We start from the raw sequence: 27,244 nt of genomic DNA, 5'->3' as shown, positions 1-27,244 counted from the left end.
GGGGTTAATCATCCATTTGCAAGTGGGTGCAATGCTCTGCTGACTTGTTACATACACTGTAAAAATGTTGTTAGTGTAACTGCCTTTTTTCACTGTTATTTCAAATTTGTTTCTCTTAAAGGCACAGTAACGTTTTTTTATATTGCTTGTTAACTTGCTTTAAAGTGTTTTCTAAGCTTGCTAGTCTCATTGCTAGTCTGTACAAACATGTCTGAAACAGAGGATACTTGTTCATTATGTTTAAAAGCCTTGGTGGAGCCCCATAGGAGAATGTGTACTAAATGTATTGATTTCACCTTAAACAGTAAAGATCAGTCTTTATCTATAAAAGAATTGTCACCAGAGGGGTCTGTCGAGGGGGAAGTTATGCCGACTAACTCTCCCCACGTGTCGGACCCTTCACCTCCCGCTCAAGGGACGCACGCTAATATGGCGCCAAGTACATCAGGGACGCCCATAGCGATTACTTTGCAGGACATGGCTGCAATCATGAATAATACCCTGTCAAAGGTATTATCCAGATTGCCTGAATTGAGAGGCAAGCGCGATAGCTCTGGGGTTAGACGAGATACAGAGCGCGTAGATGCTGTAAGAGCCATGTCTGATACTGCGTCACAATATGCAGAACCTGAGGACGGAGAGCTTCAGTCTGTGGGTGACGTCTCTGAATCGGGGAGACCTGATTCAGAGATTTCTAATTTTAAATTTAAGCTTGAGAACCTCCGTGTATTGCTTGGGGAGGTATTAGCTGCTCTGAATGACTGTGACACAATTGCAGTGCCAGAGAAATTGTGTAGGCTGGATAAATACTATGCAGTGCCGGTGAGTACTGATGTTTTTCCAATACCTAAAAGGCTTACAGAAATTATTAGTAAGGAGTGGGATAGGCCCGGTGTGCCCTTTTCCCCACCTCCTATATTTAGAAAAATGTTTCCAATAGATGCCACTACACAGGACTTATGGCAGACTGTCCCTAAGGTGGAGGGAGCAGTTTCTACTTTAGCAAAGCGTACCACTATCCCGGTTGAGGACAGTTGTGCTTTTTCAGATCCAATGGATAAAAAATTAGAGGGTTACCTTAAGAAAATGTTTATTCAACAAGGTTTTATTTTACAGCCCCTTGCATGCAGTGCGCCTGTCACTGCTGCGGCGGCATTCTGGTTTGAGGCCCTGGAAGAGGCCATCCATACAGCTCCATTGACTGAAATTGTTGACAATCTTAGAACTCTTAAGCTAGCTAACTCATTTGTTTCTGATGCCATTGTTCATTTGACTAAACTAACGGCTAAGAATTCCGGATTCGCCATCCAGGCGCGTAGGGCGCTATGGCTCAAATCCTGGTCAGCTGATGTGACTTCAAAGTTATTGCTGACATTACTGGAGGTAAGGGTCATACCCTTCCTCAGGACACGGCCAAATCAAAGGCCAAACAGTCTAATTTTCGTGCTTTTCGAAATTTCAAGGCAGGTGCAGCATCAACTTCCTCTGCTTCAAAACAAGAGGGAACATTTGCTCAATCCAAGCAGGCCTGGAAACCTAACCAGTCCTGGAACAAGGGCAAGCAGGCCAGAAAGCCTGCTGCTGCCTCTAAGACAGCATGAAGGAGCGGCCCCCTATCCGACAACGGATCTCTCTCTCTTCACCCAGGCGTGGGCAAGAGATGTTCAGGATCCCTGGGCGTTGGAGATCATATCTCAGGGATATCTTCTGGACTTCAAAGCTTCTCCTCCACAAGGGAGATTTCACCTTTCAAGATTATCTGCAAACCAGATAAAGAAAGAGGCATTCTTAAGCTGCGTACAAGATCTCCTTGTAATGGGAGTGATCCATCCAGTTCCGCGGACGGAACAAGGACAGGGGTTTTATTCAAATCTGTTTGTGGTTCCCAAAAAAGAGGGAACCTTCAGACCAATTTTGCATTTAAAGATCCTAAACAAATTCCTCAGAGTTCCGTCATTCAAGATGGAAACTATTCGAACCATTTTACCCATGATCCAAGAGGGTCAGTACATGACCACAGTGGACTTAAAGGATGCCTACCTTCACATTCCGATTCACAAGAATCATCATCAGTTCGTGAGGTTTGCCTTTCTAGACAGGCATTACCAATTTGTAGCTCTTCCATTCGGGTTGGCTACAGCCCCAAGAATTTTTACAAAGGTTCTGGGCTCACTTCTGGCAGTCCTAAGACCGCGAGGCATAGCGGTGGCTCCTTACCTGGACGACATCCTGATACAGGCGTCAAGCTTTCAAATTGCCAAAACTCATACAGAGATAGTTCTGGCATTCCTGAGGTCGCATGGGTGGAAAGTGAACGAAGAAAAGAGTTCTCTATCTCCTCTCACAAGGGTTTCCTTCCTAGGGACTCTAATAGATTCTGTAGAAATTAAAATTTACCTGACGGAGTCCAGGTTATCAAAACTTCTAAATGCTTGCCGTGTTCTTCACTCCATTCCGCGCCCCACGGTGGCTCAGTGCATGGAAGTAATCGGCTTAATGGTAGCGGCGATGGACATAGTGCCATTCGCGCGCCTGCATCTCAGACCGCTGCAATTATGCATGCTCAGTCAGTGGAATGGGGATTACACAGATTTGTCCCCTCTACTAAATCTGGATCAGGAAACCAGAGATTCTCTTCTCTGGTGGTTATCTCGGGCCCATCTGTCCAAGGGTATGACCTTTCGCAGACCAGATTGGACAATTGTAACAACAGATGCCAGCCTTCTAGGTTGGGGTGCAGTCTGGAACTCCCTGAAGGCTCAGGGTTCATGGACTCAGGAGGAGAAACTCCTCCCAATAAATATTCTGGAGTTAAGAGCAATATTCAAAGCTCTTCTGGCTTGGCCTCAGCTAGCAACACTGACGTTCATCAGATTTCAGTCGGACAACATCACGACTGTGGCTTGCATCAACCATCAAGGGGGAACCAGGAGTTCCCTAGCGATGTCAGAAGTCTCCAAGATAATTCGCTGGGCAGAGACTCACTCTTGCCACCTGTCAGCGATCCATATCCCAGGTGTAGAGAACTGGGAGGCGGATTTTCTAAGTCGTCAGACTTGCTCAATTGGTTCTCCGTTGGGGCAAACCAGAATTGGATCTCATGGCGTCTCGCCAGAACGCCAAACTTCCTTGTTACGGATCCAGGTCCAGGGACCCAGAAGCGGCACTGATAGATGCTCTAGCAGCGCCTTGGTTCTTCAACCTGGCTTATGTGTTTCCACCGTTTCCTCTGCTCCCTCGTCTGATTGCCAAAATCAAACAGGAAAGAGCATTGGTGATATTGATAGCGCCTGCGTGGCCACGCAGGACCTGGTATGCAGACCTAGTGGACATGTCATCCTTTCCACCATGGACTCTGCCTCTGAGACAAGACCTTCTAATACAAGGTCCTTTCAATCATACGAATCTACTTTCTCTGAGACTGACTGCATGGAGATTGAACGCTTGATCCTATCAAAGCGTGGCTTCTCCGAGTCAGTAATTGATACCTTAATACAGGCACGAAAGCCTGTCACCAGGAAAATTTACCACAAGATATGGCGTAAATATCTTCATTGGTGTGAATCCAAGAATTACTCATGGAGTAGGGTTAGGATTCCTAGGATATTGTCCTTCCTCCAAGAGGGTTTTGACAAAGGATTATCAGCTAGTTCTTTAAAGGGACAGATTTCTGCTCTGTCTATTCTTTTACACAAGCGTCTGGCAGAATTTCCAGACGTTCAGGCATTTTGTCAGGCTTTAGTTAGAATTAAGCCTGTGTTTAAACCTGTTGCTCCTCCATGGAGCTTAAACTTGGTTCTTAAAGTTCTTCAAGGGGTTCCGTTTGAACCCCTTCATTCTATTGATATCAAACTTCTTTCATGGAAAGTTCTTTTTCTGATGGCTATTTCCTCGGCTCGAAGAGTCTCTGAGTTATCTGCCTTACATTGTGATTCTCCTTATCTGATCTTTCATTCAGATAAAGTTGTTCTGCGTACAAAACCTGGGTTTTTACCTAAGGTGGTTTCTAACAAGAATATCAATCAAGAGATTGTTGTTCCATCATTATGTCCTAATCCTTCTTCAAAGAAGGAACGTCTTTTGCATAATCTAGACGTAGTCCGTGCCTTGAAGTTTTACTTACAGGCTACTAAAGATTTTCGCCAAACATCTAACCTGTTTGTTGTTTACTCTGGACAGAGGAGAGGTCAGAAGGCCTCGGCAACCTCTCTTTCTTTTTGGCTTCGGAGTATAATCCGTTTAGCCTATGAGACTGCTGGACAGCAGCCTCCTGAAAGGATTACAGCTCATTCTACTAGAGCTGTGGCTTCCACCTGGGCCTTTAAAAATGAGGCCTCTGTTGAACAGATTTGCAAGGCTGCAACTTGGTCTTCGCTTCATACCTTTTCCAAATTTTACAAATTTGATACTTTTGCTTCTTTGGAGGCTGTTTTTGGGAGAAAGGTTCTACAGGCAGTGGTTCCTTCCGTTTAAGTTCTTGCCTTGTCCCTCCCATCATCCGTGTACTTTAGCTTTAGCTTTGGTATTGGTATCCCACAAGTAATGGATGATCCGTGGACTGGATACACTTAACAAGAGAAAACATAATTTATGCTTACCTGATAAATGTATTTCTCTTGTAGTGTATCCAGTCCACGGCCCGCCCTGTCCTTTTCAGGCAGGTCTAAATTTTAATTAAACTACAGTCACCACTGCACCCTATGGTTTCTCCTTTCTCGGCTTGTTTCGGTCGAATGACTGGATATGGCAGTGAGGGGAGGAGCTATATAGCAGCTCTGCTGTGGGTGATCCTCTTGCAACTTCCTGTTCGGAAGGAGAATATCCCACAAGTAATGGATGATCCGTGGACTGGATACACTACAAGAGAAATAAATTTATCAGGTAAGCATAAATTATGTTTTTGTTTTTTAAATGATCCCACACCTTGGAGTGTGTTTTTGGATTTGTATATATTAAAGCATCTTGATTTATCACTCCTGGTTTGCAACCCATATTTGTAGTACAAACAGAGCAGTGGAAGTTCTAGATGTAGTAGTGGCGCTTTGTTTTTTAACTTATAAATTGATAAAATTGGGCTTTGGTTTTTTTTTACTTATAAATGGCTGAATTTGTCTATCTTTGCAGGATATTTAAAGGACACATCCTCAATGGTTGAGATACAGGGGTGAGGGGTAGAGAGATACTGAAGCAGACAACTTTATTCCAGTGGTTTACTCACAACAATGAATGGTGCCCAGAGGCAGAATTTATTTTTTCACTTTCTGCGATGAGATTTTTTTTAGTGAAAATTTTTCTGCAGGCAATTTTTAAATAAAATTCAATTTTAAATTAGGCAGTTACACTAAAGCACCAGTTCAATTGCAATGTGTTGGTTAACTAAAGAATAAAATAATTGTTAACGTTTTATAATATAGTGAGGTAGTTGAAAATTGTACTGCAAATTAGCTGCAGACAAACTAAATTATGAAATTTTGAATAAATTTGTTTCCCTTTCTCTTGGTCTAACAGAGAAATGTAGTAATAAAAAGATGCAATGCTCATAAGAACGTCTTACATTCAGAACAAACAGCGTTGCAGACTAGGAAAGGCTAGGGGAGTGTTTGAAAAAAGCCAGTTAATCAATGCACTGCTGCTTTACAGTGCTACTGCATATTTGTCAACTTCAAACAGCACTTTTCTCTTGATGCACTGGAACACTTAAACAGTGCAACCAGAACACAGCTCTGTTTGAAGAGTAGAGCTGCAAAGTTAAAGCACTAAGTCTAACAGTTCCTGCATGGCTTCTGTTCTTTCTGCAGACATGCTGCATTTTCTGCGATTACATCTCAGAACACTGTATGTTCTGCCTTGAGGGAGTGGTGTTGTTCTCCATGTGTGTTAGTTGTTGTTGTTTAATAATAATTAAATACTTTCTTTAAAATTTAGTCATTACTTGCCTGGATTAGCTTTTGGTCATGGGGAGAGAGGGCTCTAAATGACACTTGTCTTCCCCCCACACCTTAAACCTAGACTAAAACCAGTGAAATAACCTGTATTTTGAAAGACAAAAAAGATCTCATGCCCAGGTGGCTATTTGGTGACATTGATCATTTTAGGAACCCATAGGGTTATGGAAACAAATGGGTGGGATTGGTTGGTCCCTTTATCATCCCCCACAATACACAGAGTGACATGGGACTCTTAGATGATGGCAGTAATCCTCCATTAGTGGTTATTACCCCTTGCACCACAGAAAAACAACAAATAAATGGTGATGACCACCTTTCAAATAAGAGTTTTTAAAACCAGTGTAACAAATAGTTTGTGAACAATAAACCATCTCATATAATTTATAAGAGGATGCACATTTTCCATATTTAGTCTGTATAGTCCTTTTCTCTATTTATATTATATATATTTATATTTTATAACAAGCCCTTTACAGATGTCAAGTTATGGTCTTGGTTTGAGCAATATGTAGCAATTATTATTATTTTATTATTATACTTTATTTATGAAGTGCCAACATATTCCACAGCGCTGTCCATGGTTACAATTTCAATGATATAAAACTTGTAAGAGACAGGACAAAATTTACAAACACATACAGGAGGAATTGAGGGCCCTATTCCCGTGGGAACTTACAATCTAGAAGGGTAGGAGGTTGAGAAACAGGAGGTGAGGACTGCAAGATTGAAAAAGATGTTAATGCAGAGTTAGATGAGGGAAATGTTGTTAGGTAAGTGAAATTAATTTATTATTGAGTTGGGTGGTAGGCTTCCCTAAACAGAAAAGTCTTCAGGGAGCATTTAAAGGAAGAAAGATTAGGGCAAAGCCTGACAGCACAAGGGAGAGTGTTCCAGAGGGTAGGTGCAGGACAGAAGTCCTGCAGTCTAGTATGAGAAGAGGTGATAGTCGCGGATGCAAGGAGCAGGTCATTGTTGGATCTTAGTGGGCGGGCTGGAGTATACTTGTTTATTAGAGAGGATAGGTAGAGGGGAGCGGCGTTGGTGAGAGCTTTGTACGTAAGCGTGAGAATTTTGAATTTAATTCTGCTGTGAATGGGGAGCCAATGAAGGTACTTGCAGAGAAGTGCAGCAGATACAAAGCAGCAGAAAATGGTGGATCAGGCTGGCAGAGGCATTTTAGGATGATTGAAGGGGGGAGAGGCGGGAAAGGTTTTAGCACTCAGAAAAGGGCAAATCTTGGAAATATTGCGTAGATGTTGCGGCAGGATATAGAAAGCGATTGGATATGGGGGATGAAGGATAGATTTGAGTCAAGTGTAACTCCGAAGCAGCGGACTTGGGGCGATGGGGAAATGGTGATGCCGTCAAAAGGGATAGAGAAGTCGGCGTAGAGCTTGAGGGGGGATAAGAAGGAGCTCAGTCTTGGACATGTTAATCTTTAGGTGGTTAAAGGCTATCCAGGAAGAAATACCAGATAAGCAGTCACTGACATGAGAAAGGACAGAGGGAGAGAGAGCAGGCGTGGAGAGATAGATCTGGGTGTCGTCAGCATAGAGGTGATATTTGAAGCCATAACTGTTGATAAGTTTACCCAGCGAAGAAGTATAAATGGAGAAGAGTAGACGGCCCAGAACAGATCCTTGAGGTACTCTAACAGACAAAGGCATTGGAGAGGAGGAGTCACCGGCAAATGACACAGAAAAAGACCTGTGAGAAAGATAGGAGTGAATCCAGGAAAGAGCAGTGTCACAGAGGCCAAAAGAGATAAGGGTGTGTAGGAGGAGGGGGTGGTCAACTGTGTCGAAGGCAGCTGAGAAGTCAAATAAGATGAGTATAGAGTAGTGTCCGATATTTTTAGCAGAGAGAATTGTTAGTAACCTTGGTAAGGGCAGTCTCAGTTGAGTGTTTGGGGCGGAATCTAGATTGCAGGGGGTCAAGCAAGGAGTTGGTGGACAGGAAGTGGGTTAGGCGATTGTAAACTCGTTTTTCAAGGAATTTTGATGTTACTAGGAGCAGTGATATGGGGCAGTAGCTTTCAAGAGAATTAGGGTTGAGGGAGGGTTTTTTAAAAATGGGAGTGACTTTTACGTGTTTGAAAGAAGATGGGAATGAGCCGGTAGAGAGAGATAGGTTGAAGATGTGAGTAAGAGCAGGAGTGAGGGTGGAAGACAGGGAGGGTATTAGGTGGTAAGGGATAGGGTTGAGCAGACAGGTAGTGAGGCGTGAGCAAGATAGTAAGGAAGAAACTTCATTCTCAGTGGCTGGAAGATGCAGAGGGAGTAACTGGGCCTGTTGTTGGAATATTGCAGGTTGGTGTTGGGATGTTGCTTCAGATAGTACGTGTTTTGTTTAAAAAGTAGTCTGCCAGGTCTTGAGCACTAAAGACAGATGGGGGTGGTGGAGCAGGTGGGTAGAGGAGAGAGTTAAAGGTGGAGAAGAGTTGTTTAGGATTTGAGGAAAGAGTAGATATGAGAGAAGAGAAGTAGGTTTGCTTGGCTAAGTGAAGGGCAGAAGTGTATGAACGAAGAATAAACTTATAGTGTATGAAATCAGGTTCCAAGTGAGTTTTCCTCCAGACACGCTCAGCAGTACGGGAGCATTTTTGCAAATAGCGTGTTTGCTGAGTGTGCCAGGTCTGTAACTGCGTGATGTTTTGCTCAGTTGGGGAGGGGCAAGTGTGTCTAGTGCAGATTATAGCTGTTAAAGTAAATGTAAAGTTTCATGAATGAGTGCTCGGTTTTTAAAAATACTGTTAAAAACAGGGGCACTTTCATTTATTAAATTTTAAATTGCAGCGTTTTTTGTTTTTTTAAATACTTACCTTTTTCTTTAGGAAACCCAGACCGGCGATCGACCACAGCTCCTCTGTACTTATCACCTCGTTGATGAAACCGTCTTCTTCCAATCATTGCGTGGCCTCACGAGATGGACGCTCCGGGGTGTTCGCCATGATTGGAGGAAGCCGGTTTTGTCATTGCTGAAGTAAGTACAGAGGAGCTACGGGCGGAGGATTGCCGGTCTGGATTTCCTAAAGAAAAAGGTAAGTATTTCTCTTGTTAAGTGTATCCAGTCCACGGATCATCCATTACTTATGGGATATTAACTCCTCCCCAACAGGAAGTGCAAGAGGATTCACCCAGTAGAGCTGCTATATAGCTCCTCCCCTAACTGCCATTACCAGTCATTCTCTTGCACCCAACGAATAGATAGGATGTGTGAGAGGACTGTGGTGATTATACTTAGTTTCATACCTTCAATCAAAAGTTTGTTATTTTATAATAGCACCGGAGTGTGTTATTCCTTCTCTGGTAGAATTTGAAGAAGAATCTACCTGAGTTTTTCTATGATTTTAGCCGGAGTAGTTAAGATCATATTGCTGTTTCTCGGCCATCTGAGGAGAGGTAAACTTCAGATCAGGGGACAGCGGGCAGATTAATCTGCAAAGAGGTATGTAGCAGCTTATTATTTTCTGACAATGGAATTGATGAGAAAATTCTGCCATACCGATATAATGTAAACTCAGCCTTAAATGCAGTAGCAGCAACTGGTATCAGGCTGTCATGTATGTATATCTTACACTTCAGTATTCTGGGGAATGGCACTTCACTGGAATTATACTGTATGCATAAAACTTTAGCCTAATTTGCAGGGACTAGCAACAGGCTTTTTAATAACACTCAATTTATTAATGTTAAACGTTTTTTGCTGGCATGTAAAATCGTTTAATTTTCTGAGGTACTGGGTGAAAAAATGTTTTGGGCACTATTTTTTTCCACTTGGCAGTCGTTTTATTTAATTTATGACAGTTTACTGATCTCTCTCACTGTTATGTGTGAGGGGGAGGGGCCTTTTTTGGTGCTTTTGCTACGCATTAAAAAATTCAGTCAGAAGTTTATTGTCTTCCCTGCATGATCTGGTTCATCTCTACAGAACTCAGGGGTCTTCAAAACTTGTTTTGAGGGAGGTAATCACTCACAGCAGAGCTGTGAGATTGTAGTTGACTGTGATAAAAAAACGTTTATTTCTGTATATTTTTTTTTTATTTTTTTTTCTGCTATCAGGGTTAGTTATCCTTTGCTAATGGGAGCAATCCTTTGCTAAAATTGTGTTTTTTACAAAGATTTGATGCTATAACTTTTCAGTTTATTAATTTTCAACTGTCATAACTTTTTCTGTGCTTCTTATAGGCACAGTACGTTTTCATATTATAGTAAATTACTTGAAAAGTATTTCCAAGTTGCTAGTTTATTTGCTAGTGTGTTAAACATGTCTGATTCAGAGGAAGATATCTGTGCTATATGTGCTAAAGCCAAAGTGGAGCCCAATAGAAATTTATGTACTAACTGTATTGATGCTACTTTAAATAAAAGTCAATCTGTACAAATTGAACATATTTCACCAAACAACGAGGGGAGAGTTATGCCGACTAACTCGCCTCACGTGTCAGTACCTGCATCTCCCGCTCGGGAGGTGCGTGATATTGTAGCGCCGAGTACATCTGGGCGGCCATTACAAATCACATTACAGGATATGGCTACTGTTATGACTGAAGTTTTGGCTAAATTACCAGAACTAAGAGGTAAGCGTGATCACTCTGGGGTGAGAACAGAGTGCGCTGATAATATTAGGGCCATGTCAGACACTGCGTCACAATTTGCAGAACATGAGGACGGAGAGCTTCATTCTGCGGGTGACGGTTCTGATCCAAACAAACTGGATTCAGATATTTCAAATTTTAAATTTAAGCTGGAAAACCTCCGTGTATTACTAGGGGAGGTGTTAGCGGCTCTGAATGATTGTAACACAGTTGCAATACCAGAGAAAATGTGTAGGTTGGATAAATATTTTGCGGTACCGGCGAGTACTGACGTTTTTCCTATACCTAAGAGACTTACTGAAATTGTTACTAAGGAGTGGGATAGACCCGGTGTGCCGTTCTCACCCCCTCCGATATTTAGAAAGATGTTTCCAATAGACGCCACCACACGGGACTTATGGCAAACGGTCCCTAAGGTGGAGGGAGCAGTTTCTACTTTAGCTAAGCGTACCACTATCCCGGTGGAGGATAGCTGTGCCTTTTCAGATCCAATGGATAAAAAGTTAGAGGGTTACCTTAAGAAAATGTTTGTTCAACAAGGTTTTATATTGCAACCTCTTGCATGCATTGCGCCTGTCACGGCTGCAGCAGCATTTTGGTTTGAGTCTCTGGAAGAGACACTTGAATCAGCTCCATTAGATGAGATTACACACAAGCTTAAAGCCCTTAAGTTAGCTAACTCATTTATTTCAGATGCCGTAGTACATTTAACTAAACTTACGGCTAAGAATTCCGGATTCGCCATTCAGGCACGCAGAGCACTGTGGCTAAAATCCTGGTCAGCTGACGTTACTTCTAAATCTAAATTGCTTAATATACCTTTCAAAGGGCAGACCTTATTCGGGCCCGGGTTGAAAGAAATTATCGCTGACATTACAGGAGGTAAAGGCCATGCCCTGCCTCAAGACAGAGCCAAACCTAAGGCTAGACAGTCTAATTTTCGTTCCTTTCGTAATTTCAAAGCAGGAGCAGCATCAACTTCCTCTGCACCAAAACAGGAAGGAGCTGTTGCTCGCTACAGACAAGGCTGGAGACCTAACCAGTCCTGGAACAAGGGCAAGCAGGCCAGGAAACCTGCTGCTGCCCCTAAGACAGCATGAATCGAGGGCCCCCGATCCGGGAACGGATCTAGTGGGGGGCAGACTTTCTCTCTTCGCCCAGGCTTGGGCAAGAGATGTCCAGGATCCCTGGGCGTTAGAGATCATATCTCAGGGATACCTTCTAGACTTCAAATTCTCTCCCCCAAGAGGGAGATTTCATCTGTCAAGGTTGTCAACAAACCAAATAAAGAAAGAGGCGTTTCTACGCTGCGTACAAGATCTTTTATTAATGGGAGTGATCCATCCGGTTCCGCGGTCGGAACAAGGACAAGGGTTTTACTCAAATCTGTTTGTGGTTCCCAAAAAAGAGGGAACTTTCAGGCCAATCTTGGATTTAAAGATCCTAAACAAATTCCTAAGAGTTCCATCGTTCAAAATGGAAACTATTCGGACAATTTTACCCATGATCCAAAAGGGTCAGTACATGACCACAGTGGATTTAAAGGATGCTTACCTTCACATACCGATTCACAAAGATCATTACCGGTATCTAAGGTTTGCCTTTCTAGACAGGCATTACCAGTTTGTAGCTCTTCCATTCGGATTGGCTACGGCTCCGAGAATCTTCACAAAGGTTCTGGGTGCTCTTCTGGCGGTACTAAGACCGCGAGGAATTGCGGTAGCTCCGTACCTAGACGACATTCTGATACAAGCTTCAAGCTTTCAAACTGCCAAGTCTCATACAGAGTTAGTACTGGCATTTCTAAGGTCGCATGGATGGAAGGTGAACGAAAAGAAGAGTTCTCTCTTTCCACTCACAAGAGTTCCCTTCTTGGGGACTCTTATAGATTCTGTAGAAATGAAGATTTAACTGACAGAAGACAGGTTAACAAAGCTTCAAAATGCATGCCGTGTCCTTCATTCCATTCAACACCCGTCAGTAGCTCAATGCATGGAGGTGATCGGCTTAATGGTAGCAGCAATGGACATAGTACCCTTTGCACGTCTACATCTCAGACCGCTGCAATTGTGCATGCTAAGTCAGTGGAATGGGGATTACTCAGACTTGTCCCCTACTCTGAATCTGGATCAAGAGACCAGAAATTCTCTTCTATGGTGGCTTTCTCGGCCACATCTGTCCAGGGGGATGCCATTCAGCAGGCCGGACTGGACAATTGTAACAACAGACGCCAGCCTACTAGGTTGGGGCGCTGTCTGGAATTCTCTGAAGGCTCAGGGACAATGGAATCAGGAGGAGAGTCTCCTACCAATAAACATTCTGGAATTGAGAGCAGTTCTCAATGCCCTTCTGGCTTGGCCCCAGTTAACAACTCCGGGGTTCATCAGGTTTCAGTCGGACAACATCACGACTGTAGCTTACATCAACCATCAGGGAGGGACAAGAAGCTCCCTAGCAATGATGGAAGTATCAAAGATAATTTGCTGGGCAGAGTCTCACTCTTGCCACCTGTCAGCAATCCACATCCCGGGAGTGGAGAACTGGGAGGCGGATTTCTTAAGTCGTCAGACTTTTCATCTGGGGGAGTGGGAACTTCATCCGGAGGTCTTTGCCCAAATACTTCGACGTTGGGGCAAACCAGAGATAGATCTCATGGCGTCTCGACAGAACGCCAAGCTTCCTCGTTACGGGTCCAGATCCAGGGATCCGGGAGCGGTTCTGATAGATGCTTTGACAGCACCTTGGACCTTCGGGATGGCTTATGTGTTTCCACCCTTCCCGATGCTTCCTCGATTGATTGCCAGAATCAAACAGGAGAGAGCATCAGTGATTCTAATAGCGCCTGCATGGCCACGCAGGACTTGGTATGCAGATCTAGTGGACATGTCATCCTGTCCACCTTGGTCGCTACCTCTGAAACAGGACCTTCTGATCCAGGGTCCCTTCAAACATCAAAATCTAATTTCTCTGAAGCTGACTGCTTGGAAATTGAACGCTTGATTTTATCAAAACGTGGTTTTTCTGAGTCAGTTATTGATACCTTAATACAGGCTAGGAAGCCTGTTACCAGAAAGATTTACCATAAGATATGGCGCAAATACTTATATTGGTGCGAATCCAAGAGTTACTCATGGAGTAAGGTTAGGATTCCGAGGATATTGTCTTTTCTACAAGAAGGTTTAGAAAAGGGTTTATCCGCTAGTTCCTTAAAGGGACAGATTTCAGCTCTGTCCATTCTTTTACACAAACGTCTGTCAGAAGTTCCGGACGTTCAAGCTTTTTGTCAGGCTTTAGCTAGGATCAAGCCTGTATTTAAAACTGTTGCTCCACCATGGAGTTTGAACTTAGTTCTTAATGTTTTACAGGGGGTTCCGTTTGAACCCCTTCATTCCATTGATATCAAGTTGTTATCTTGGAAAGTTCTGTTTTTAATGGCGATTTCCTCGGCTCGAAGAGTCTCTGAGTTATCTGCCTTACATTGTGATTCTCCTTATCTGATTTTTCATTCAGACAAGGTAGTTCTGCGTACTAAACCTGGGTTCCTACCTAAGGTGGTCACTAACAGGAATATCAATCAAGAGATTGTGGTTCCATCTTTGTGTCCTAATCCTTCTTCGAAAAAGGAACGTCTGCTACACAATCTAGATGTAGTCCGTGCCCTGAAATTTTATCTACAGGCAACTAAGGATTTTCGACAAACGTCTTCCCTGTTTGTCGTTTATTCTGGTCAGAGGAGAGGTCAAAAAGCTTCGGCTACCTCTCTCTCCTTTTGGCTTCGTAGCATAATACGGTTAGCCTATGAGACTGCTGGACAGCAGCCTCCTGAAAGAATTACAGCACATTCTACTAGAGCTGTGGCTTCCACTTGGGCCTTTAAGAATGAGGCTTCTGTTGAACAGATTTGCAAGGCTGCAACTTGGTCTTCTCTTCATACTTTTTCCAAATTTTACAAATTTGACACTTTTGCTTCTTCGGAGGCTGTTTTTGGGAGAAAGGTTCTTCAGGCAGTGGTTCCTTCCGTATAAAGAGCCTGCCTGTCCCTCCCGTCATCCGTGTACTTTAGCTTTGGTATTGGTATCCCATAAGTAATGGATGATCCGTGGACTGGATACACTTAACAAGAGAAAACATAATTTATGCTTACCTGATAAATTTATTTCTCTTGTAGTGTATCCAGTCCACGGCCCGCCCTGTCACTTTAAGGCAGGTAATTTTTCCATTAAACTACAGTCACCACTGTACCCTATGGTTTTCCTTTCTCTGCATGTTTTCGGTCGAATGACTGGTAATGGCAGTTAGGGGAGGAGCTATATAGCAGCTCTACTGGGTGAATCCTCTTGCACTTCCTGTTGGGGAGGAGTTAATATCCCATAAGTAATGGATGATCCGTGGACTGGATACACTACAAGAGAAATAAATTTATCAGGTAAGCATAAATTATGTTTTTTAAAAAAACTCTGCAATTTAATGTTTAATGAATGAAAGTGCCCCTGTTTGTGAGAACTGGGTGAGTGTAAAATATTTTTTTATTTTTTTTTAAGCTTTCTATGGGGTCTTTTCCCCATATGTGGGTATTTATGTATAGTAACATTATTCTTAAACATTTTAAAAAGCTCTGTAAAGGGACATACAAGTGCAAAAAGAAAATGCTATCAAATGTTTAAGCATGGTATTATTGCATTATTGCTTGTATATAACTGTATGTTTATTTACCCCTGCAAAGGGATTAAACACATAGTTTAAGTCAGCTACAGAGCAGCAATGCTCTACTGGGCCATGCTGAACAATAGGAGCCAAAGACAAGAGACAAATGTGTGGCTGCCAATCATTAGCTGGCTCCCAGTAGTGAAGGATATGTACTTTTTCTTTTTTAGAAAAGGATTTCAAGAGACCTAAGTACATTTGAAAATAGAAGTACATTTAAAATGTCTGTAAAAACACATGCTTTTAACTTGAATCATACAGGTTTATCCTTTTTAGTTGAAACTAGAAGGTAAATACATGTTGCATTCCTGGCTATTTATGATAATAAAACAAGTAAATTATTTTAGGACATTGTCCCTTGACTTTTGTCATCTAAAGACTTTATCTGTGTTTGTATTAATAATTGGTATAACTGTGTTTTCTAGTGCAATCCTTTCAGAAATGGAGTCCCATGAGGATGCATGGCCTTTCCTACTTCCTGTAAACTTGAAACTTGTTCCTGGTTACAAAAAGGTTATTAAGAAACCAATGGATTTTGCTACAATACGAGAGAAGCTCAGCAGTGGACAGTAAGTACATGTAAAGATGTGTACTTAAAGGGACATGAAACCCAAAAATTTTCTTTCATGATTCAGATAGAGAATATAAATTTAAACAACTTTCCAATTTACTTATATTATTTAATTTGCTTCCTTCTCTTGTTATCATTTGCTGAAAGGTTTATCTAGGCACGTTCATGAGCAGCAGAGAAACTAGGTTCTAGCTGTTGATTGGTGGCTGCATATATATATTGAATGTGATTGGCTCACCCATGTGTCCAGTTAGAAACTAGTAGTGCATTGCTGCTCCTTCAACAAATGATACCAAGAGAAAAAAAACGGATTAGATAATAGAAGTTAATTAGAAAGTTGTTTAAAATTGTATTCTCTATCTGAATCATGAAAACATATTGGGTTTCATGTACCTTTAAATAATGTTTGCTTGTTACTTTCTGTGAAGATGTACGTTTTTTCCTATGAAGTCATTACTGAACTATAATAAAACTATAATAAAACTTCCTTCCAGGTGCCACAGGTGCTTTCCTCTACCCTGGAGTAATTTGCATGAGTGCACATTTGGAAATATGGAATTGATTGTGCCGTGATATTATTTTTTTTCTTAAAGGGACACTAGTCAAAATTAAACTTTCATCTTTCAGAGAATGTAGTTTTAAACAACTTTCTAATTTACTTCCATCAATGTGTGCTCTGTCTTTTTATGTGCACACTTTCTGAGGCATCAGCTGCTACTGAGCATGTGCAAGTGCTCACTGTATATATGTATATGAGTTTGTAATTGGCTGATCGCTGTCACATGATATAATGGGCAAATAAAGCAAACTTTGAAATTTATCAGAAGAAATATCTACTTATAAGTAGAAATTTTGATTAAGTGATATTGCATTGTCTTTTTATGGTGAATTTTCTACTGTATTTAATGGCCTACTATACCAGACATCCTCAAACTTGGCCCTCCAGAGTTTTTGGAACTACATTTCCCATGATATTCAGCAAGCTGATATGCTGGCTGAGCATCATGGGAAATGTAGTTCCAAAACCTCTGGATGTCTGTACTTTACCTTGTAGCCCAGAAAAATGTTATTGAATGTATAATGCAACACTAAGGGCCAGATTACGAGTGTAGTGATATTTAGCGGGGGGGTTTTCTCACTCACTAACTGCGCTAGAAGTAAACTTTTTGTGCGCGTCGGGTTACACTCGTATTACAAGTTGAAAGTAAAAAGTTATCACTTGCGCGCTAACCTGGAGTGCGCAAAAAAACAAACTTAGATTATTGCGCTCGCAATATCCTATTCCCCCATAGACGTTAATGGTGCTAACCCGAACGCATATTCTCAAATGCGCTAACCCAACATGAAAATATGAATATTTCTCTTGTTAAGTGTATCCAGTCCACGGATCATCCATTACTTATGGGATATTAACTCCTCCCCAACAGGAAGTGCAAGAGGATTCACCCAGCAGAGCTGCTATATAGCTCCTCCCCTAACTGCCATTCCCAGTCATTCTCTTGCACCCAACGAATAGATAGGATGTGTGAGAGGACTGTGGTGATTATACTTAGTTTCATACCTTCAATCAAAAGTTTGTTATTTTATAATAGCACCGGAGTGTGTTATTCCTTCTCTGGTAGAATTTGAAGAAGAATCTACCTGAGTTTTTCTATGATTTTAGCCGGAGTAGTTAAGATCATATTGCTGTTTCTCGGCCATCTGAGGAGAGGTAAACTTCAGATCAGGGGACAGCGGGCAGATTAATCTGCAAAGAGGTATGTAGCAGCTTATTATTTTCTGACAATGGAATTGATGAGAAAATTCTGCCATACCGATATAATGTAAACTCAGCCTTAAATGCAGTAGCAGCGACTGGTATCAGGCTGTCATGTATGTATATTTTACACTTCAGTATTCTGGGGAATGGCACATCACTGGAATTATACTGTATGCATAAAACTTTAGCCTAATTTGCAGGGACTAGCAACAGGCTTTTTAATAACACTCAATTTATTAATGTTAAACGTTTTTTGCTGGCATGTAAAATCGTTTAATTTTCTGAGGTACTGGGTGAAAAAAATGTTTTGGGCACTATTTTTTTCCACTTGGCAGTCGTTTTATTTAATTTATGACAGTTTACTGATCTCTCTCACTGTTATGTGTGAGGGGGAGGGGCCTTTTTTGGCGCTTTTGCTACGCATCTAAAAATTCAGTCAGAAGTTTATTGTCTTCCCTGCATGATCCGGTTCATCTCTACAGAACTCAGGGGTCTTCAAAACTTGTTTTGAGGGAGGTAATCACTCACAGCAGAGCTGTGAGATTGTAGTTGACTGTGATAAAAAAACATTTATTTCTGTATTTTTTTTTTTTCTGCTATCAGGGTTAGTTATCCTTTGCTAATGGGAGCAATCCTTTGCTAAAATTGTGTTTTTTTACAAAGATTTGATGCTATAACTTTTCAGTTTATTAATTTTCAACTGTCATAACTTTTTCTGTGCTTCTTATAGGCACAGTACGTTTTCATATTATAGTAAATTACTTGAAAAGTATTTCCAAGTTGCTAGTTTATTTGCTAGTGTGTTAAACATGTCTGATTCAGAGGAAGATATCTGTGCTATATGTGCTAAAGCCAAAGTGGAGCCCAATAGAAATTTATGTACTAACTGTATTGATGCTACTTTAAATAAAAGTCAATCTGTACAAATTGAACATATTTCACCAAACAACGAGGGGAGAGTTATGCCGACTAACTCGCCTCACGTGTCAGTACCTGCATCTCCCGCTCGGGAGGTGCGTGATATTGTAGCGCCGAGTACATCTGGGCGGCCATTACAAATCACATTACAGGATATGGCTACTGTTATGACTGAAGTTTTGGCTAAATTACCAGAACTAAGAGGTAAGCGTGATCACTCTGGGGTGAGAACAGAGTGCGCTGATAATATTAGGGCCATGTCAGACACTGCGTCACAATTTGCAGAACATGAGGACGGAGAGCTTCATTCTGCGGGTGACGGTTCTGATCCAAACAAACTGGATTCAGATATTTCAAATTTTAAATTTAAGCTGGAAAACCTCCGTGTATTACTAGGGGAGGTGTTAGCGGCTCTGAATGATTGTAACACAGTTGCAATACCAGAGAAAATGTGTAGGTTGGATAAATATTTTGCGGTACCGGCGAGTACTGACGTTTTTCCTATACCTTAGAGACTTACTGAAATTGTTACTAAGGAGTGGGATAGACCCGGTGTGCCGTTCTCACCCCCTCCGATATTTAGAAAGATGTTTCCAATAGACGCCACCACACGGGACTTATGGCAAACGGTCCCTAAGGTGGAGGGAGCAGTTTCTACTTTAGCTAAGCGTACCACTATCCCGGTGGAGGATAGCTGTGCCTTTTCAGATCCAATGGATAAAAAGTTAGAGGGTTACCTTAAGAAAATGTTTGTTCAACAAGGTTTTATATTGCAACCTCTTGCATGCATTGCGCCTGTCACGGCTGCAGCAGCATTTTGGTTTGAGTCTCTGGAAGAGACACTTGAATCAGCTCCATTAGATGAGATTACACACAAGCTTAAAGCCCTTAAGTTAGCTAACTCATTTATTTCAGATGCCGTAGTACATTTAACTAAACTTACGGCTAAGAATTCCGGATTCGCCATTCAGGCACGCAGAGCACTGTGGCTAAAATCCTGGTCAGCTGACGTTACTTCTAAATCTAAATTGCTTAATATACCTTTCAAAGGGCAGACCTTATTCGGGCCCGGGTTGAAAGAAATTATCGCTGACATTACAGGAGGTAAAGGCCATGCCCTGCCTCAAGACAGAGCCAAACCTAAGGCTAGACAGTCTAATTTTCGTTCCTTTCGTAATTTCAAAGCAGGAGCAGCATCAACTTCCTCTGCACCAAAACAGGAAGGAGCTGTTGCTCGCTACAGACAAGGCTGGAGACCTAACCAGTCCTGGAACAAGGGCAAGCAGGCCAGGAAACCTGCTGCTGCCCCTAAGACAGCATGAATCGAGGGCCCCTGATCCGGGAACGGATCTAGTGGGGGGCAGACTTTCTCTCTTCGCCCAGGCTTGGGCAAGAGATGTCCAGGATCCCTGGGCGTTAGAGATCATATCTCAGGGATACCTTCTAGACTTCAAATTCTCTCCCCCAAGAGGGAGATTTCATCTGTCAAGGTTGTCAACAAACCAAATAAAGAAAGAGGCGTTTCTACGCTGCGTACAAGATCTTTTATTAATGGGAGTGATCCATCCGGTTCCGCGGTCGGAACAAGGACAAGGGTTTTACTCAAATCTGTTTGTGGTTCCCAAAAAAGAGGGAACTTTCAGGCCAATCTTGGATTTAAAGATCCTAAACAAATTCCTAAGAGTTCCATCGTTCAAAATGGAAACTATTCGGACAATTTTACCCATGATCCAAAAGGGTCAGTACATGACCACAGTGGATTTAAAGGATGCTTACCTTCACATACCGATTCACAAAGATCATTACCGGTATCTAAGGTTTGCCTTTCTAGACAGGCATTACCAGTTTGTAGCTCTTCCATTCGGATTGGCTACGGCTCCGAGAATCTTCACAAAGGTTCTGGGTGCTCTTCTGGCGGTACTAAGACCGCGAGGAATTGCGGTAGCTCCGTACCTAGACGACATTCTGATACAAGCTTCAAGCTTTCAAACTGCCAAGTCTCATACAGAGTTAGTACTGGCATTTCTAAGGTCGCATGGATGGAAGGTGAACGAAAAGAAGAGTTCTCTCTTTCCACTCACAAGAGTTCCCTTCTTGGGGACTCTTATAGATTCTGTAGAAATGAAGATTTACCTGACAGAAGACAGGTTAACAAAGCTTCAAAATGCATGCCGTGTCCTTCATTCCATTCAACACCCGTCAGTAGCTCAATGCATGGAGTTGATCGGCTTAATGGTAGCAGCTATGGACATAGTACCCTTTGCACGCCTACATCTCAGACCGCTGCAATTGTGCATGCTAAGTCAGTGGAATGGGGATTACTCAGACTTGTCCCCTACTCTGAATCTGGATCAAGAGACCAGAAATTCTCTTCTATGGTGGCTTTCTCGGCCACATCTGTCCAGGGGGATGCCATTCAGCAGGCCGGACTGGACAATTGTAACAACAGACGCCAGCCTACTAGGTTGGGGCGCTGTCTGGAATTCTCTGAAGGCTCAGGGACAATGGAATCAGGAGGAGAGTCTCCTACCAATAAACATTCTGGAATTGAGAGCAGTTCTCAATGCCCTTCTGGCTTGGCCCCAGTTAACAACTCGGGGGTTCATCAGGTTTCAGTCGGACAACATCACGACTGTAGCTTACATCAACCATCAGGGAGGGACAAGAAGCTCCCTAGCAATGATGGAAGTATCAAAGATAATTCGCTGGGCAGAGTCTCACTCTTGCCACCTGTCAGCAATCCACATCCCGGGAGTGGAGAACTGGGAGGCGGATTTCTTAAGTCGTCAGACTTTTCATCCGGGGGAGTGGGAACTTCATCCGGAGGTCTTTGCCCAAATACTTCGACGTTGGGGCAAACCAGAGATAGATCTCATGGCGTCTCGACAGAACGCCAAGCTTCCTCGTTACGGGTCCAGATCCAGGGATCCGGGAGCGGTTCTGATAGATGCTTTGACAACACCTTGGACCTTCGGGATGGCTTATGTGTTTCCACCCTTCCCGATGCTTCCTCGATTGATTGCCAGAATCAAACAGGAGAGAGCATCAGTGATTCTAATAGCGCCTGCATGGCCACGCAGGACTTGGTATGCAGATCTAGTGGACATGTCATCCTGTCCACCTTGGTCGCTACCTCTGAAACAGGACCTTCTGATCCAGGGTCCCTTCAAACATCAAAATCTAATTTCTCTGAAGCTGACTGCTTGGAAATTGAACGCTTGATTTTATCAAAACGTGGTTTTTCTGAGTCAGTTATTGATACCTTAATACAGGCTAGGAAGCCTGTTACCAGAAAGATTTACCATAAGATATGGCGCAAATACTTATATTGGTGCGAATCCAAGAGTTACTCATGGAGTAAGGTTAGGATTCCGAGGATATTGTCTTTTCTACAAGAAGGTTTAGAAAAGGGTTTATCCGCTAGTTCCTTAAAGGGACAGATTTCAGCTCTGTCCATTCTTTTACACAAACGTCTGTCAGAAGTTCCGGACGTTCAAGCTTTTTGTCAGGCTTTAGCTAGGATCAAGCCTGTGTTTAAAACTGTTGCTCCACCATGGAGTTTGAACTTAGTTCTTAATGTTTTACAGGGGGTTCCGTTTGAACCCCTTCATTCCATTGATATCAAGTTGTTATCTTGGAAAGTTCTGTTTTTAATGGCGATTTCCTCGGCTCGAAGAGTCTCTGAGTTATCTGCCTTACATTGTGATTCTCCTTATCTGATTTTTCATTCAGACAAGGTAGTTCTGCGTACTAAACCTGGGTTCCTACCTAAGGTGGTCACTAACAGGAATATCAATCAAGAGATTGTGGTTCCATCTTTGTGTCCTAATCCTTCTTCGAAAAAGGAACGTCTGCTACACAATCTAGATGTAGTCCGTGCCCTGAAATTTTATCTACAGGCAACTAAGGATTTTCGACAAACGTCTTCCCTGTTTGTCGTTTATTCTGGTCAGAGGAGAGGTCAAAAAGCTTCGGCTACCTCTCTCCCCTTTTGGCTTTGTAGCATAATACGGTTAGCCTATGAGACTGCTGGACAGCAGCCTCCTGAAAGAATTACAGCACATTCTACTAGAGCTGTGGCTTCCACTTGGGCCTTTAAGAATGAGGCTTCTGTTGAACAGATTTGCAAGGCTGCAACTTGGTCTTCTCTTCATACTTTTTCCAAATTTTACAAATTTGACACTTTTGCTTCTTCGGAGGCTGTTTTTGGGAGAAAGGTTCTTCAGGCAGTGGTTCCTTCCGTATAAAGAGCCTGCCTTTCCCTCCCGTCATCCGTGTACTTTAGCTTTGGTATTGGTATCCCATAAGTAATGGATGATCCGTGGACTGGATACACTTAACAAGAGAAAACATAATTTATGCTTACCTGATAAATTTATTTCTCTTGTAGTGTATCCAGTCCACGGCCCGCCCTGTCACTTTAAGGCAGGTAATTTTTCCATTAAACTACAGTCACCACTGCACCCTATGGTTTTCCTTTCTCTGCATGTTTTCGGTCGAATGACTGGTAATGGCAGTTAGGGGAGGAGCTATATAGCAGCTCTGCTGGGTAAATCCTCTTGCACTTCCTGTTGGGGAGGAGTTAATATCCCATAAGTAATGGATGATCCGTGGACTGGATACACTACAAGAGAAATAAATTTATCAGGTAAGCATAAATTATGTTTTCACACTCCCTTTTTCTTCACATAGCAGAATATGTTCTATTTATTCATAAATACATATATCTGATGGTATTTTGGTACAATATATATCTATATGATTATATATAAGTATAGATATATACAGATATATATAGGAATATCTATTTAGAAATACATAGAACATATTCTGTTATGTTTAGAGCATTGGAATGTGAAATATTTACAGTAAATACACACTATAACACTTTATTAAATATGAATGCTGCATAAATATAGCGTTTTGTGTGCTGGTAGTACGAAATAGGTGCAATGCAAACACGACTTCGCTTTCGCATTGCACCGAAGCACTATGCTCACAAGAGCGCGCTTCCATAGGCTCCAATGGGAGCCTCGTTCTCATGCCGTCAGACACGGCATGAGAACTAGCGCAAAGAAGGGGGTAATTCGCTCAGCAATGGGCTGCAAATGAAAATTTATATGAATATATACATATATATTTGTGTTAATATGTGTATATACACATATTAACACATCAATATATATATATAAAATATAGAGAAAATAACTCATTGTGTAAACCATTTACAAATCTAAACAAGTCAGAAGACTTGCTTTAAATCCAGAAACTCTCTGACTACACTGTTTTCAATGCAGCAAAGGAATCTGGGTAAGATATGCAAATGAGGTTCACAATGACTCACCTTTTTACTTTTAGCCTGCTTTTTAAGACATACTTCCCTTTATGCCATAGCACTGCTGCATTACACAGCTTTTATGCTTAGCTAGGGTTAGTACAGAAAGGTTGAAGGGGCAGAAGACACAGGACTGCCTGATTAGTGAGTGCTCCCGTTTCTAACAAGCAATGAATGCAAGTAGTAAATACAGCAAGATGGGGAGTGACAGGAGCCTGACAGCTTAAATAAACAGAGAGCTCTCACACTTTGCATCTGCAGCCCAGTTCATCACAGGCAGGGTGGAAATTTTGCCAAACACACAGCTTTCTAAGTGCAGAGCTCACTGACAGGGTGGGGTTTCTTACCTTGTTACTGTTCCATCTTTGTGTTGCTGCGCCTCTGTGCTTAGTCACCACTTTTCAAACCACAGGCACTGTCAGGCGTGAGGGTGTATTTCCCACCTCCCACTCCAAATTTCCGCTCAAAATAACTGGCATGTCGCGCACTTTCTTCTTAGATAACTCCTTCCCTCCTAAAATAAGATGCTCAAGGACTGCCACCTTACAAAAAAATATATAATTATAAATAAAAAAAGGTATACAGAGGACTAAGGGACTATTTAGGGGAGTGGGCCTCCCTGGAGCTGCAGCTCCTCCAGCCCCTACATTAATCCGGCCCTGCTTGCTGCTCTGCTCAAAAATCAGGTCCGGTCGGCTCGGACGCTGCACTCCCTCACACAGTCACACTGTGCTCTGCTGCTCTAGTCTCCACACACTGCAGCTGCCCCTGCCGGCCCACCAGGATTTATCCCGGCGGCCCATTACACCCCTGCATTTCAAGTTCCGAGAATTAGAAAGAAAATGCACAATATTCAGAGCTAAATTACATGAAAAGGAGGTGAATTAATGAAAGTATATTGCAACATTGTTTCATTATGTGTAACTAAGCATCCTATATTTTAAAAAGCCAGGTATGTTTGTCCGATGCAGTCATGCGCAGTAGAGACTGCAGCGCAAGACAAACATACCTGGCCATAAGGAAAGATCAGACAGTGAGGATCAGACAGCAGAGGTGGGGGGGGGGGGGGGCGGGAGGAACCGCTGCACTACAGAATTTTTTTTTTATTTTTTTTACAAAAATGCAACAAATGTTGCACAGCAGAGCCTTACTCTTGTTTAAAATTTAACAAAAATGTGGGAACATGCCACACATGCATCCCAAATAACTTTATTAAAAAATAATAGAAACATAAAAAAACTGTCAACAGATGCACACACACACAAATTTAAAAATTGCTTGAATACAGGGTGTCACATGAAGAAAAAAAAAAGTTGAGAGCGGCGGGGAAGGATGAAGGTAGAGAGGATCCAAGTGAATGGGGATTTTGGCCTGTGTACACGGGTTTTAGGATTAGTTATATATAAAACGATCAAGGTGTCTCTTTAAGAAATAAATATGGTAATTTGTATACATCTGATAAAAATCCAATGTTTTTGTAGCATGAAATATGCACGATGAAGACTTGTATGATATCTTCCCTTATTATATGTTTCTATGTACATTCAATAAAGTTTTATGATACATTTTTCCTCTTTGGAAACCCAGCGACCACAGTTTTTCAATACGTATATGTTCAAAACCCCATTGCTATAGATGGGAATCTTTCAAATATACACTGATTCTAGAATTGATAATAATATATTGTTAACCTGCTTATTTATTTTACCAGGTATCCTAACTTTGAAGCCTTTGCTCTAGATGTCAGACTTGTCTTTAACAACTGTGAAACATACAATGAAGATGATTCAGACATAGGTAGAGCTGGACACAAAATGAGGATACACTTTGAAAAAAGATGGACAGAAATTTTCAATGTAAGCTGAAGCTTTTCTGAGATCTTAGTTACATGGACACCAAGACCAGCAATGTGAATGGTATTTACACAGAGGTGCAAGAACTCTTTCAGTTCCTCGAAAACAGATATGTGCTATCACGGGACGCATTTTGATAAAAAGTTCATACCTAACAAAACCATAATCTTTGGTTTTTGGTCTATGTGTTTTATCAACTACTGTTAGGTAGTACAGGGAAGCACACCCAAAGAATTTTAAAATGGGGGTGTTATAGTGCAATAGCTATTAAAATAAATCATAACGCACTGAATCTTCAACCACCAGAGCTGTACTGAGGGAATGAACCATCATTTCCTTTCAATAAATATCTCTATTTTTTTTTATTATATATTTTGTTTGATATTTTTTTTATTTTGTAGCTTTTTTTTAGTGAATGTATTTAATTTTAAGAATTATTTATGATTGAATAGTAAACAAAAACTTCGTTTTCTGTGAAAAGGAAGACTAGAAAAAAAAATTGCTTTAAATCTTGAAAATACAAGAATGTTAAAAAAAAACTTAAAACAAAGCCAAGTAAAACTGTTTACACTAACGTGCTGGGAAAAAAAGCACGGAAATGGAACTTTCACTGTAGAGATACAAGCGCATTTATATAAATATACATATGTTGCTGCATCACTGATATAGTTAAATTGTATTTCAAGATGGTGAAGACAAACTGAAAAATATGTATATACTGTTCATTATTGTTTATATTAAGTCTTGTTAAAATATGTATGATGTGTACATATTGTTTGCAGACATTTTCTATGATGTCGGCCTTAGAAGGATTGTAGCATTTAATTTTAGTCTTCAGGTGAATATGAAACTATAGCTTGTACAGTACCCTCTACCAACACTGTGGAGTCTCCCCAATATTGGTAGTGCCTGCCTTTAAAACAGGGTGTAGGGGATATTTAGGTTTCCATTTTATTTTCTATTTTGTTATATTTCATGCCAGCTAGGCCTAAAATAAAGTATAATCATTTGTATCCATGTGAAATAAACTTGTGACAATTTCCTACACACAGTATTTTTTCATAGTAACATTTCCCTTCATTTGCCTTGCCACAGAAATAACAATAATACAAAGGCATTTGTAACCACTGTGTTTTATCTACTGTGAGTTATGGTGGCCTGTCGGAGGCAAGATCAGACATTTTTTGTACCAATTGTACTTGAAGTTGTTTTATTTAAAACAAAAATGTTGTGAAAAGGGTAGTTTTTTCACTAGTATGTGTGGCACGGATACAATAAAAGACTGTTTTTCAATATGTTTCTTGTCATCATTTCTGCAGTTGGTATGTATGTATTATATATATATATATATATATATATATGTATGTGTGTGTGTGTGTATATATAATATATATATATAATATATATATATATGTTAGATAGATACATACATACACTCACACATATATTTCTCCAACATAGGTGTGTCCGGTCCACGGCGTCATCCTTACTTGTGGGATATTCTCTTCCCCAACAGGAAATGGCAAAGAGCCCAGCAAAGCTGGTCACATGATCCCTCC

The 27,244-nt window shown here is 41.5% G+C and overlaps 1 protein-coding gene across 9 annotated transcripts in view; it reads left to right on the top strand.

Moving 5' to 3' along the window:
- BAZ2B (bromodomain adjacent to zinc finger domain 2B) overlaps window positions 1-26,980 on the top strand; it is an 842,173-nt gene extending 815,193 nt beyond the window's left edge. For all 9 annotated transcript variants that reach the window (XM_053698336.1, XM_053698337.1, XM_053698343.1 and 6 more), the window contains 2 exons: window positions 15,675-15,818; window positions 25,544-26,980. In XM_053698336.1, coding sequence (XP_053554311.1) covers window positions 15,675-15,818; window positions 25,544-25,697 — 298 coding nt within the window. In that variant the 3' untranslated portion in view covers window positions 25,698-26,980. The remainder of the gene's footprint in view (window positions 1-15,674; window positions 15,819-25,543) is intronic.
- Window positions 26,981-27,244: the final 264 nt, after the last annotated feature.

The sequence above is a fragment of the Bombina bombina genome, chromosome 1, assembly GCF_027579735.1.
Source record: "Bombina bombina isolate aBomBom1 chromosome 1, aBomBom1.pri, whole genome shotgun sequence".
NCBI lineage: Eukaryota > Metazoa > Chordata > Amphibia > Anura > Bombinatoridae > Bombina > Bombina bombina.
Note: the sequence above shows the minus strand (reverse complement) of the source record. Positions and strands in the feature narration are given on the sequence as shown.